General features: G+C 30.7%; 1 protein-coding gene across 1 annotated transcript; it reads right to left on the minus strand.

Annotated features, from left to right (window-relative positions):
• Window positions 1-415: 415 nt before the first annotated feature.
• LOC108559993 lies at window positions 416-13,779 on the minus strand (the record flags this gene model as incomplete). Its single annotated transcript, XM_017917399.1, has 2 exons — window positions 416-454; window positions 13,262-13,779. Coding segments are annotated over 2 exons (557 nt in total), but the record flags the coding sequence as incomplete, so codon positions are not given.
• Between the last annotated feature and the right edge of the window lie 120 nt (window positions 13,780-13,899).

Here is a 13,899-nt window from a genome sequence, read left to right on the forward strand (position 1 = left end):
ATTTGCAGGTTAAATGCAAATCTGTTTCATAAAATATCTATTCATTTCATTAGGAACACGTTTGGTCGATGTTATTTAATTTTCTAATAATTTTGTGACTGTCTTAACATAATTGTAATACATTTATTTCTTGAAAATATTAATAGAAATACTGTAGAATTATTACAATTTGGTACTCTTACTTGAAGTTATAAGACTGTCCTCTATAACCCAACTGAAAGTTATAATAACCGTGTTTAAAAATATTTTGTATATTATAATAAATAAAATTGGTCGATTGATAAACCAACTTACAAGCTCTCATGATAGTGGCATTGTTGAAAAACATCATTTTTTACCAGTGAAAATAACGTGCAACTCTTAAACTATTTTAACAGGCAATATCCTGGATGGCCGACTCGTGGTCTAAACTATCCTAGTTCAAGAAGATGCATTTCTTGGACCACGGCCAGTTCTGAAACATACCATATGAGATTAGCGATATGATCATATCCGAGAAATAATTACGGTATACAATTGGATGATAATGGACATACCCTTTCATGGATGTATCATAAATGACTAATAATTCGAGTAATTTTAGAATATATTCTTAAAAGAATTGTGGGAAATTACATAATTATTATAAGATTATCTATATAAATTATTTTGTTTAAAAATTAAATAGGAAATACAAAAAGATTCGTATTACATTGATTCGAGAGAGATTCGAATTTAGTTGAGTTCAAGCAGTGGGTGAACTTAAATTAGAAATTCACACTTATTATATTAGACTTGCCATCTTTATAATTGCAGTTCTGATTGGTTTTCTCAACGTTTGCGGCGTTCGTGAAATTAACTATGTAAATGGATGCTAGATGTTGAATGGTTTGCAGTAGCATCGGTTGACAGTAAATTATTAATTTATTTTATAGTTCGGTTTGCCATTGAACGTAAATTGGCAAAATAGAATATGAACAATGAAGCTCCACTGTGTGGGGAGACCATCAAAGGTACGTTCTAAAACGGGCAATAAATTTTATACTGCCTACTCGCGCTCACATTTGTGGTCGTCGGTCGTAGGCAGAAAATTCTTGTGTGTATTCATAATGTGTAGATGGTAGCATGTAATATACATATCGATTTGCCAGTTATACAATTACATTTCAACATATATGTCGTCTTGTTCTATTTAGTAAACATAATTTAATCATTGCAATACTATACTAATACTATTCACCTAATAGATTTTAGGTCAGTGAACTTCTCTATCCATTGCTCCAAAATAAATTCAAAATCATAGAGAAAATAAAATTGCAGTCCATTTAGTCAAAGGCGCATTAACCCTTGTGGACGCGCGCGAGTTAATTGTTCTAACCGACTTGTTTTTAAAGTTACGTGCTGCCGCCCTTCAGTACCTTCTAAATGGTACTTAGAGCAGTCACTACTTGTCAGCTGTAGTATAGAGTACGCCAGGGTAAATTTTACCCATCGCGCGCGTCCCTATGTTTGTAAACAACACGTGAAAGCGGTGTGTCAAAATTGTTTAAATGACAATAATAATGAACATAATTTGGAAGACGATTAACAAACATTATATTTTTTTTTGTATTTTTGTGTTACTCTGTCAAAATGTGTTTTTACTTTTATTTTTAAAATATTTCGTTTGTAATAGAATAAACTAAATAAATATTCCTATTTGTGTACTAAATGCCTTCTAAAATATTTTTTCCAAGAAATTATACATTATAATTACATAAGAGTTTAATTATTATTTTGTACACCATCCAAGCACGCCTCGTGTCCAGATGCATATCCTTGTATCTCACCCTTGAAGATGTTGAAACTACTTTGATTTTGAGTCCGACTGGAAGAAATAAGTATCTTTTGTTGTCGGTGTATCAAAATTTGAAAAAAAACGCTGAACTCGGGTCACATATAGAAATATCCATAATTGAATTGTAATATTTTGTTGATGTTAGATTTGTTTTGACATCTCATGTACATTTAATAAAAAAAACAATATTTTTAATTGCTGAACCGCCTCATTACCCCCATTTGGGATAATTTACCCCGGTTCAAGTCCTGCCGTAAACGATGACTGTCACCCAAAATGTAGCGTATTTCCTTCTGACCGTGGAATTGATATATTTTTGTTGTTTTTTTGCCTTCCCATACTTACGTTAACTACTATTACGAAGCTTCGATATAACAAAGTCAGCAATTATCTGATAATATAAATATTTCTTTAAAAGAAGTCATTAAGAAATTAAGCAAAATATTACCATCAGTTGTACTACAACAGCGTCTGTCAAACTTATATACCTGGGAAAGGAGATTTAGTTTCGCGGCACGCCAAATAAATAAATTAAAAAAATTAAATACAGAGAGTTTTCTAATCGTACTTTGGTATAACTCTCAAATGTTTTTACCTGTATTTTTACATCTTTATCGGCACACACTTTGACAGACACTTCTAGTAACTAGAAGAAGAATAAGTTGTTTAAAGATATTGAAAACTTTTCTTTTTAAATTAGTGTGAAGAATAATAATGTTTGAGCGCGGATATTTACCATTATTATGATTATGAGTATTGATAATATTTTTCTTAAATCTATATAGAAAATCTAATGGCTTAAAACAACAAATTAGTTTTGCTGTTATCAAGCAGGCCAATAGCCAGAACCATATATTGTATCCTCAACCATACAGCAACATATAGCTTCTGTATTCTTTATGAATCAAAGTGCCCTGATAATATTTTTTAGGCAGTTTGATTGAAACCTTTGAATAATTTGTATATTCGATATAAGCATTATTTTGAAGAAATAAATATATTCCAATAATGTCAAGGAAATAAGAATAAACATTACTAGAAAAATAAATAACACACACGAAAAGTGTTTCTAATAGGATGAATCTAAAAACTGCTTTTTTTCTGATCATGGACACCAAATATATAATAATTTCAGATTTAAAGCTACGAAAAAAATGCCAAACAAAACTACGATAGTCTATTCGAAATGTTAAAAATATGTGTGCGGCAAATGTACATTTAAGAACTTAACAACTTAAGAAATGTAGTAAAAAATAGGATATCTTATTTAGAAATTATGTTTATGTATGTTTATATACATTATGATCAATGTCAATTTTCAAAAGTTTTTTAATTTATTCATTCATTCAATACCATTTTAGGTGTCATTTTTACCACCCTTTTGGTATGATTATGTATACATGAAACATTGGTACCCTTTAACCCTAATAAGGGGAAAATAGTTTCAACCGATAAGTTGAACTGAGATAATTAAAAATGAAAGACAAGCGCATAGTTTTCAAAGCGTCGACAATGCAAGTGGTATAAATCGAATTACATTGAGTATGGATCAAACTTGTTGGTATTGTGGTGAGATGGAGCGTGCATTGTAGTGAAGTTATTTTTCAATAGAATCGTTTTACAATTATGATTGGAACCGGTAGTCCTTGATTGCTCTTCGGCTCAATCTTCGATCATCCTTCTCCATCACCATCCGACCATTCTCCATCTCATCTTTTTATTTTCATTCCTTTCCTTTTTCGTTGTCCCGAATTTCGAAGTCCATCATTCTGTTGGCGCGCCATCGAATCGGTGCAAATGGAAAACGCAAACACCCAACTGTCGGCAAAACAGTTATTCAAATACGTAACTATATATTGCTGTTACCGAGTTTATCATCCTCCTTTGTGCATACACACATTTTGTGTATTGCAATAATGGAGTGACCAGTTCAGGTCGATTTTCGAAATTGCCGATGCTCTCGTTTGGGTCATGGGTCGTTGCTCAGGTTAACCGCATGCTTCATGAAAATCGCTAATGCAATATGCAAAGATTATTCGCCTTTGCTCTCTGCTCTATCCGAGTATGCATTGAGTATTTTTCTCTCATCCGTCTATTCTTTCTTGCTGCCACTCGGCTCGAGTTGAAAAAGAATTAAAGGACATAATGAAAATAAATAAAGGAGGTGGTTGAGAGCAGGTATATATACACACTATACACTATATACACTGAAACCGAATAGGCGAAGTCTCGAATACTGTGAAATGATTAAAAGCAATTTGTGTGTAAGATTGCATTGGTCGTTATTTACTAGTGCCGTTCAGACCATACGTGTCTATGTGCCGGCATAGCTCACGTTTCTCAACAATTCCCCGTTCACAATATGACAAAATAATACCTAATACTGCTATCGCCGTTTATATAAAACTAATGAACTCGCCACTGGCATAGCCTAGCTGTGTTTCTGTTTTATATCCCCTTTTAAATACATATCTTTCATTCTCCTCCATTCGCTTCGCGCTCCGACCACGATATTTTCGGAAATATTATTAAGCAATTACCGATAATAACTATAACCGACCATGACGAGCAATTATCGTTTTCCCCAATTATCCGAGAACCCTTTCAGGCACGCTCGTTTCCTGATCTCACCTCCAAAAACGAGCACAATTAAAGTACAATTGCGTAACGAAACCCACGAATCATAACACCTAGATTTATATACATTTATTTATTTTTATTAACAAATCCAGAAATTGAAAGGATAAATAAGCGCGCTTCGATTGAGATTTATTTTAATTGGAATCGCATAAGGCGCGCACGGTCTTCGGTTGAGAAATTGTTTCGGACGCGCGTGGACGCAAAGTAATTTTTTACTGTAAGAATTGAAAATATACAGTTTTAGAGCATTTAGTCTATATTCGTAATTTCTGAAGTTATTTTTCCCAGTGTAAATTAGACACCATATAGGGAGAATCCGTTTAAGTAAACTATTGCTTTTAATTCTAAGTAACTCACTGAAGAATTTTATCTACATCGACTTTTAGTTCTATTGAAATCTGATAGAAAAAAGTGCAATCCTCGTCCGCTTCACCTAAGACTCTGCTGTTGCTGCTGCCTGCTGCCTGATATGCTCCTCTCCTCGCGTGCTGCGCTTATGTGCGATTGCGTGTAAACGAAAAATAAAACCGTTTTTTCTCTCTCTCTTCTTAAACATCTTCTGTTCTGCTGTTGAAAATTAAACGAGTCTATAATAAATAGAACTTAGATTATTTATATTCATTGAATTAACATCAGCTACATTATTATATAAAAAATATACGTTTTACATTAAGAAAAATAATTATAATTATTACTATAATTATATCATTACATATATAATAAGTTATCACATTACGCTTCGGAAGAAAAGCACAAAATTTAACAATTTTGGCAAAAAATATGTTTTAGTTTTATAAAATAGGTGAAAGTAAAATACATCTATATAACACCTACCTCAATAAGTTCGTAGAATGACATATGGAGCCTCTATCAAAAAATCCATATGATTTTTAGGAAGTACCAACCTGCAGACGGCGCCTGTGTAAATTTCATGGCAATCTGAAGTTTAGTTCTCTTTTTACAGTGGTTTTAGTGACGCTACTTTAGTAATTTTGAAAACAATCGAAAAATCTGAAGTTAGTGTGTTGATAAAACATTACTTTTGATGGGAAAAAATATCGTTAAAGTAAAGCAATGCCGATTTTAAACGCGGTCGTACAGACAAATTCGGCAATAATTGCAGAAAACATAACTAAAGTCCACAAAATGGAATTGTTCTATCGTAAATTGATGTTGCATTAGATAGTTGACACCCTGAAGATATCAGAATGCAGATTATTCGCCATTTTGCATGAACATTTGATTATGAAATAGGTTTCGCGTTCAATTTCAAAGTGGAAATAAAAACAACGAGTTGATAATTCCGAGCACTGTTTGGAGCTGTTCAAGGGAAATAAAAAGATTTTTTTCATGCGGTATTTAACAATGGATGAAACCTGGATACACCACTACACTCAACAGTCTTCAGATGAGTGGACAACAAATGGTGAAAGCCGTATTTTGAGGCCAAAGATAAATCGTTCTACAAGAAAGATTGTCACTACATAAGATTATTGAATCTTGTCACTCTTGAAAGAAACTATGTTCATGAATTAAGTCGAATATTGCCCAAAAGTTGTTGTTTTATTGGTCATCCTACGAACTTATTGTGTGAGGTGTTATATACTCAACAAAATATAATTTATTGCACATATTTATTGGAGATATTACATTGCAAAATCGAGCACCTTATCACCTTTTCCAAATTGTTTTATAATTAGAATTTTGATCTCCATGGTAGTGGCAAGTCTTTTTTTTATCATTAATTCACTAATCACATTTACGTTTGTTCGACATGACTTGGGGTTTTATTTTTCTAATAAAAACGATAGTAAAATACAGCTAAAACCGCGTAAGTTAAGGTCTAACAATATAATACATTACAAACAAAAACGTATGAAATAAAAAATTAATTTCAAATATTACTTGATTATCAAGTAATAAAAGAATGATTAAATATTTCTTCATTTATTGATTTTTTTATAAGTTTCTAGCTTTGTCTACAAAAACTCCAATAAATCATTTATTCTTACAATATTTTTATTAAGAAACTTATTTTTTATTTAATATTATTAAAATTCGTATGACAATTTCTAAAGATGAAATCTAATACAATAATATACCTCAAATAGTATTTGATTCACAAAATTACTTCGTTTACAGAGGTAAATCATACGAAATAAAAAACTTTTTTTGTTCAATAAAGAAAAGTTTGATTAAATAAATAGACTACTTACGTCGATAACCACGTTTTTATATTAAATAAGGTTTGAAAGAAAGAACTTCATTATATTAAAGCTTTAATATTAGTGGAATTGTTAACTGAGGTAAGACGGTACATAGGAGATAGGTTAGCAATAAGGTTAAGAAAATAAAAATTATTTAGACTATTTTGAGGATAACAATCAAAAAATAATATGTATATTTTTACATAGTTGAAGATTGCCTTATCAAGAGATTCAAAAATTGTATAGTTTTATTTCTTAAAATCAAATATTGAAATATTGAATAAATTTAACATATTAGAAATAATTAAAAATGTCATTTTCAATCAAATTAAATTAATGTTTTACAAGTTGGAAAATAATTCTGGAAACAATTAAACAATTATTGAGAGAAACAGCCGCAAATTCAACATTATTTTAAACTAGGATTGTTGTCTCAATTGCCCGAGGAAGCGCAAAGTGCCGATAAGGAAATTACTCCTTATTTCTCCGAAAAGAAAAAAAGCATATAGACATTATATTCTAAGACATTTTAATGTTGAATGTCTATGAAACAAGTCTATTCCTGAAATAGATTTAAAATTATTCATGATTGTATATACTCAAATATTTTACAACCTGCGGCATTATTTGATGATAAAGTGGGGCTCCCAGTCAAAAACAAGGAAAAAGTAAAACAATTTCCAATTTTCCATCTTTAAAAATGAGATAATTTTAAAATTTAGAAGATTTTATTAATGTTAATCTTTTTTTAAACCATAATCATACTTGAGTTAACTTTACCTCTGATAACGAAGTCCGCAATTTCAAGCCTTATTTAACATGAAAAATATTCCAATTTAAGGCCGGCTATAAAAGTCATCCGATAAAGTATGATCAAAAGTTGAAAACAACATCCAAGAAATTAAGAATTAAGTTATCCAGATGGCTCAATCGATAGATTTTGAAAATGTTGATGAAGAATATATTAGAATTTTATTGAATGCAGAAAATTATATGTTTTTTAGTAGAAAATTTAGCAAATCTGCTTGGTAACAATGATAAGACAAAATTGTAGAAGTTGATACTAAAAAAATATCAATAAATATGCATATACATGCAATTGTTAAATAAAAAAGGAAAAAGAATGTTATAAGAAATTAATTAATTAATTATTTTAAACTGTAATGTATTTAAACATTTTTGTCAAAAAAAAACATTTTTGTAAATATACACTTGTTTTAAATAGAAAAATAATAATTTCATTATACGACTTGTCCAATTAATTATAAATATATCAATATTACTAACGTATTAGTCTTATAACTACATCACTTAAAATTAAATTGATTCTAAGATTAATAACAAACAGAGCTTTGCGTTGATTAATGAATATACCTTAATGAATAGAATTTGCAATTTTCTCTTTAATATCAAGTGCGTCTATGTTTACATGCAGACAGTTTTGTAATTAGTGGGCGTCGGTGATTAAAATGATTGAATATCTCTCTCGCGTTTTCGCATTCATACTACAATTGAGGTGTTGTTTTCGAACTCCTGAAAATAGAGGAATACATTCCCAGCGTACACAGTAATTACTAACTGTTCCTGCGGTACCTACCTATAACTTGATTGCAACGTGCCATAATACAACGCCTATACACATCATAAGGACAAAGGAAGAATTATTTGAGATGTTACTAGTTGCATGACTCGCAGCACAAAACAGTTAAAATACAATTAATTCCATTAGAAATCTCACTTTTCTTGCATTTTTTTGTTTATTTTAATGAAGTTGTTGTATCAATTATAACTGTTTGTTCATATTATTATACATATTTCAAACATATTCAATTTTAATCCTCTGCAAGTTCTTCAATTCTGCAAAGTTGGCTGACTATTTCTCAATACATTGATTGCAAATATTTATAAAAAAAACTGTCTAACTTCTTCTAGATATTTAGACTTAATTCCAGGATTGGATTCCTTTAAATTGTTATTTTATTTTTTAAACTAGAGGTACGAATCCAAACCATCCAATCATGTTTTACTAATATCTCGCTGAAATATTATCAGATCATTTCTTGTGTATTTTTGTGACAAAGTGAATATTTTAATATTGAGGGTACAAAAAAGTACATATAAAATACGTTTTATATATGAATCTTTCAAAAATAAATCATCATATACAAAAATAACATTTATTGTAACAGTGTATGACTGAAACAAATAAAAAATAATTAACTGTTACAAAGAGAAATTGACCTCGGATTTGTAAGTTATAAGTAAATGAATTTTATAAGGGATTTTGTTTTAACAGAAGAATTTGTTAGGTGGTATTATCCTTTTTCAGAATGAGAATGATGGTTGATATCAGGGAAGAAAAGTTTAAAGAAACTGCAAAGATTGCATTTCGTGTTTTTTTAGTGGAAAAAATAAAATAATTCTTAAATTTATCGTTTCCCGGGAACAAAGAAAATCAGATATCAAACTTTTTACCTAACAGCACACTGGGGTAAATCGTTCTAGCACTTGAGCAGAGAGTCAATTTTTAGATATTATATTACAATTGCTATTTTTACTAGTGAATTTAATTTTCCAACATAGGATCTATAGACAAAACTGTGAGAGCTGAGAGCAATTTGTCGAAATAATATATTCTTTCTTGTCGACTTTTTCTACTCTACATTGATTTTATGTAAGAGCTTTAATGTTATGATCCAAATGGCGTATTGTATTTATCTTCTTCCAAGCAACCCCATTGATATGTAGACTCTTTTTTTTTGCATCAATTGTTCGTTCATGGAAATGTTACATATGAAACTTGAATCTACTTTTACATTATTTATTATTGTGGCCATTAGTTTTTCCATCATTTCTGTGTTTCTTTTTATTTCTTTGAGTTGTCGTATTGGATTATGTGATATTTTTTTTGTTTCATTATTTACAATTATATTATATGCAACTCAATTTACGCTTCTTACAAAATATATACGATACTGCTTTTATTCACACCAATAGATCGAGCTGAATGAAAATTATTATAAGCATCGTACAGTCTTTAAATGATGTATGCAGATCACTGGTTGACTTCCTAATCGAACAAAAGGACAGTGCAGATTGTTCACTTCATGGCACTGCCCCATATGAATATGCAACTTTCTATTCAGATTCAACTTATTCAAAACAATTGTATCTTCCAATAGTATTTACTTAATGAATTAACTATAGTATACGATTTAATATTATTGTTATATTTGTTTCTCTTATTTTTTATTAATCTTGAATCAACGACTTTTCCAACCATTCTATAAATTTGATAATACAATGTTTTAATCCTAAACGCTAGGACAGATGAACGAGATAGGGGAATCATGACAATGCTACGGAGTTGAAACCCGCACACTTACATCATTTGTCCATCACTCTGAAATCACTGATTGCCCGGGACGGACCGTTAACATCAGGCCTGTGCTTAAAACTTTTAAAATGTTCCTGGACTAACACTGTTTGGGATCCCTAGACTGATATTCTTTGAAGACACTGACAAGATATTGACACTGTTAACTAAAATTGGTGGCCCAATTAGGAACGATTGATTGTAGAGGACTTTTGGCTATAGTCCATAAAGTCCATGCCTAAATCCGACCTAGCTAATTCCTATATGTCCCTATCCTTTACCTTCTCAAATTACTATTCTTATCATTTTTCACCAAAACGCTCTTGCAACACACTTCCAATAACATTTACGTTATGAACTTCAAAGATCTTCAATGCCTGATCATTCTTGGTTTTCCATTTTTTATGTTAACGCCTTGGAAAGGTAAAGGGATACAGATAATAAATAATTATCTGTAGTGTTTTCATTTAGTTACATTAAAAATGCATCAATATTACAGGCCGAACGCACTTTCACTCGAATTTATATTTTTTTTTATAACTTTTAATTAATATTCACAATATGTCACATACATAATAAATAACATAATAAAATAATATCTGATAATTGTCTCATACTCATGTTAATGTTGCAATAAATATTAAAATTATTATAGCAAACCAGTTTATTATTTAAGTATAGTCTTACTTATAGTTTTAGTTGCTAATTTATGAGAACAACATTTATTTTAGGGCAGATTTAGGCAAGATCCAGTGTTCTACTCAATCAAAAAAAAAGTGAATACAACTAACCCAAACTTTGATTAATTGGGTACTCCCAAATAGATTTAGTCGAGGGTCCCAAGAAACAATAACATAAACATATAAAAATAAGATACGAAAATAAAAAAAATACATTCTTAGGTAAAAAAAACATAATAAAGAACTTATAAATAATAGATTCATAATCAATAACAAAAAAACGTGAAATAATTATCAATAAAAAAATATTTACATTATATAATTTTATTACATGCTTTTCTACTTAAAAATGTTTGACTTAAGTGCGTTTGTGAAAACTAGTTTGTATTCGGTATCAAATCCTGCTAAAATATATGGGATTAGCAGCAAAACCTGCTTTTATTAAGAAATATTTATTAAGAATACAGCAAAGTAGTAAATAAATATAATAATTCCAATATATGCATTTTTTTTATAAAGAGATTTATATCAATTTATTTATTGATATAATTCTCTCCGGCCCTATTTCTACCCCTTTCGGGTTTAATAGCCACCACAAATTTTTGTTGATGTTTCGGAATTGAACCAACGACCCTTCGTATCATATTTTCGTGATACAGGCGACCAAATATATGAAATAATAAATTCTATATTACAGAGGCGACCCCAGTGCAATTTTCACATTATTAAGTTACGTTTTTATAAAAGGCCCAATGTAAATACTATATCATATTTAGAATCTTATTTCTTTTTAATCCTTGTAGTGGTGTGCGGGATTAAACATTTTGAGTTTAGTGGTCCGTGGGGTCAAATAAATATTATTTATTATAAAATCATACTAAAAAGATTATATTTTTGTTTTTAATCACAATATATAGTGTTCTTTTTCAACGCAGTATTCTTACTACCAAAATAATCTGTATCACAATTGTATAGCAAATTGACCATGAATAAAATATTTTATCTGTTAACATGAAATAAAACTATGACCACTTTAATCAACAGAAATCAATATTTTATTACAGAATCTCTCAAATAAAATATTGTGAGCTACTAATTCATAGTTAATGCTCCAATTTAACAATACTTTCTTATGATCAAGTTCAATCACGTGGGACGATCATACAATTATTGAAACGCACTGGCAACCCTTGATACAAGTGTGATTAAATAAGATTTATATGTTTACAATAGGCAACCCAATTATCACATAACTTTAAAGCTTTATGTATATCTTCGAATCATTCAATCCGCATATTCTGCAACGTCCTCTAACGCATATTTTTTTAAATGATTATTTTAGTAAGATGGCGATGTTTCACAAAAAATCAACTACAAAACGAAAAAATATTTACATACACGTTTCTTTTCTAAAATATCAATAAAAAATATTAATATTTTATATACTACAAAAGCGACCAAATATTCATTAAAATAAAGAACATTTACAAAAAGTCAAGGTCAAAATTATACTTATCCCAATAAAGGGAGATATTTGCTATAGAAAAAGCGATAATATAGTTTTAAAAACTGGAAAATATTTTTTCTTAACGTGGATCAAAACTAAAATAATTTTATAAGGGAAATAAAATATTTTATATACTAAAAAAGAAAGTTACAGCATATTTTTACAACTCATTCTTTACTAATCGAATATATTCATCGAAATATTTTCACAGCGTTTCTTTACTAATCAGTTAATTGGAGCTTCCAAAATGCTCTAAATTGAATCACTAACATTATTTCTAAATTTATTTACGTGTGCCGATACCGGTGGTACTGGTTGGTGACTTCTGGTTTGGTGCGTTAAGAGGGGTTTATGTTAACGGGTTGTTTTTAAAAAGAATATTTAGGTTCATAGGTTTTGTACATTTTTAGATCAAATTTGGTATTGGCGGTAGACATTTTTGTTACATTTCTGAAAGACCCTTAAAATCTATAAATAATAATAATTTTACAATAAAATTCTGTATTAAGAATTGTTAAGAAATATTCAAATTACTTATAAAATCTTCAAATTACATCACTCATTTGAAAATTGAAACAAATAAAATCTATATCATTTAGAAAATGTATATATTCATAAGAATTTTTTTTACTTTCATATATTTAATTTAATTTATATTATAAAAACTTACATAATAGTTCGAATTAATATTATTATTTAAATTATTTTGTACCATTTTTAACTTATTGTAATGTATTCAATTAATAACTTTAAATTCTAAATAAAAACATTTTATGACTAAAAATAAATATATTGTTCTTTTTAAATAACTATTTTCTCATAAAAAATATTATTATTTAGTAATTTAAAACTACAAGACATGTACATTGTACATAATAGATTAAATAAGAATTACAAGCTTTTAATAGGCAACCCAAATATCAAATAACCATGAAAAATGAAGAATTATACAAAAAAAAATAGGCAAATAATGTTATAGATACAAAAATACGCGGCCATCAGGCCGGACAATTAATATTGGCGGCGTCCACTTACATGCTCGATGTATATGTCTCTGCTCCTCCTGATGACGTCGGATGTCATAAGCTTCCGCATCAGGGGAGCAAATCTTCGATGGACGCCAGCCACACGTAATGCTGCCTCGTTCGCTGGGTCCCATGACCCCAAGGTCCCGACCAGGAGAGCGTGGACTTCCGTCTGGTAGCCGGCCGACTCCAGGCTGGCGGCGAGCGGCGTGTATTTATCGACCTTTTGGAGTCGACACCTCAGGAGGGCATCTAGACCGTCCTCGAAGGGAATGGCCAGGTCGATGAGGACGACGCGCTTCCTTCCTTCATCCACAATCTGGATGTCCGGCCGGAGATCATACTGCACCAGGGTTGGTCGCTGGTTCACCCTGACGCTGATGTTGCCGCCGCGCGTCGGGATAGCTTTGACGAACCCGCCCTGTACGGCCGCAGAGTGCATCCTGCAGTGGTTGAGCACGTGCAGTAGGGTGCTGCACCTCCTGCATCGCTTATCACCAGTTGAGAGGGACGCAGTCCAGCCTGGCCCTGTGGATGAACCGCCAGTCGCAGAACCGGGTGGCAAACCCCGTCCTAACAAAGTGGCCACTAGACGACCATAGCGAGCTGGCGCGGAAAACCTTTCCTTGGTCCGGCTTGGCCTTCAGA

Source organism: Nicrophorus vespilloides, unplaced genomic scaffold, assembly GCF_001412225.1.
Source record: "Nicrophorus vespilloides isolate i.1.1-1 unplaced genomic scaffold, Nicve_v1.0, whole genome shotgun sequence".
In the NCBI taxonomy this organism is placed as follows: Eukaryota; Metazoa; Arthropoda; class Insecta; order Coleoptera; family Silphidae; genus Nicrophorus; species Nicrophorus vespilloides.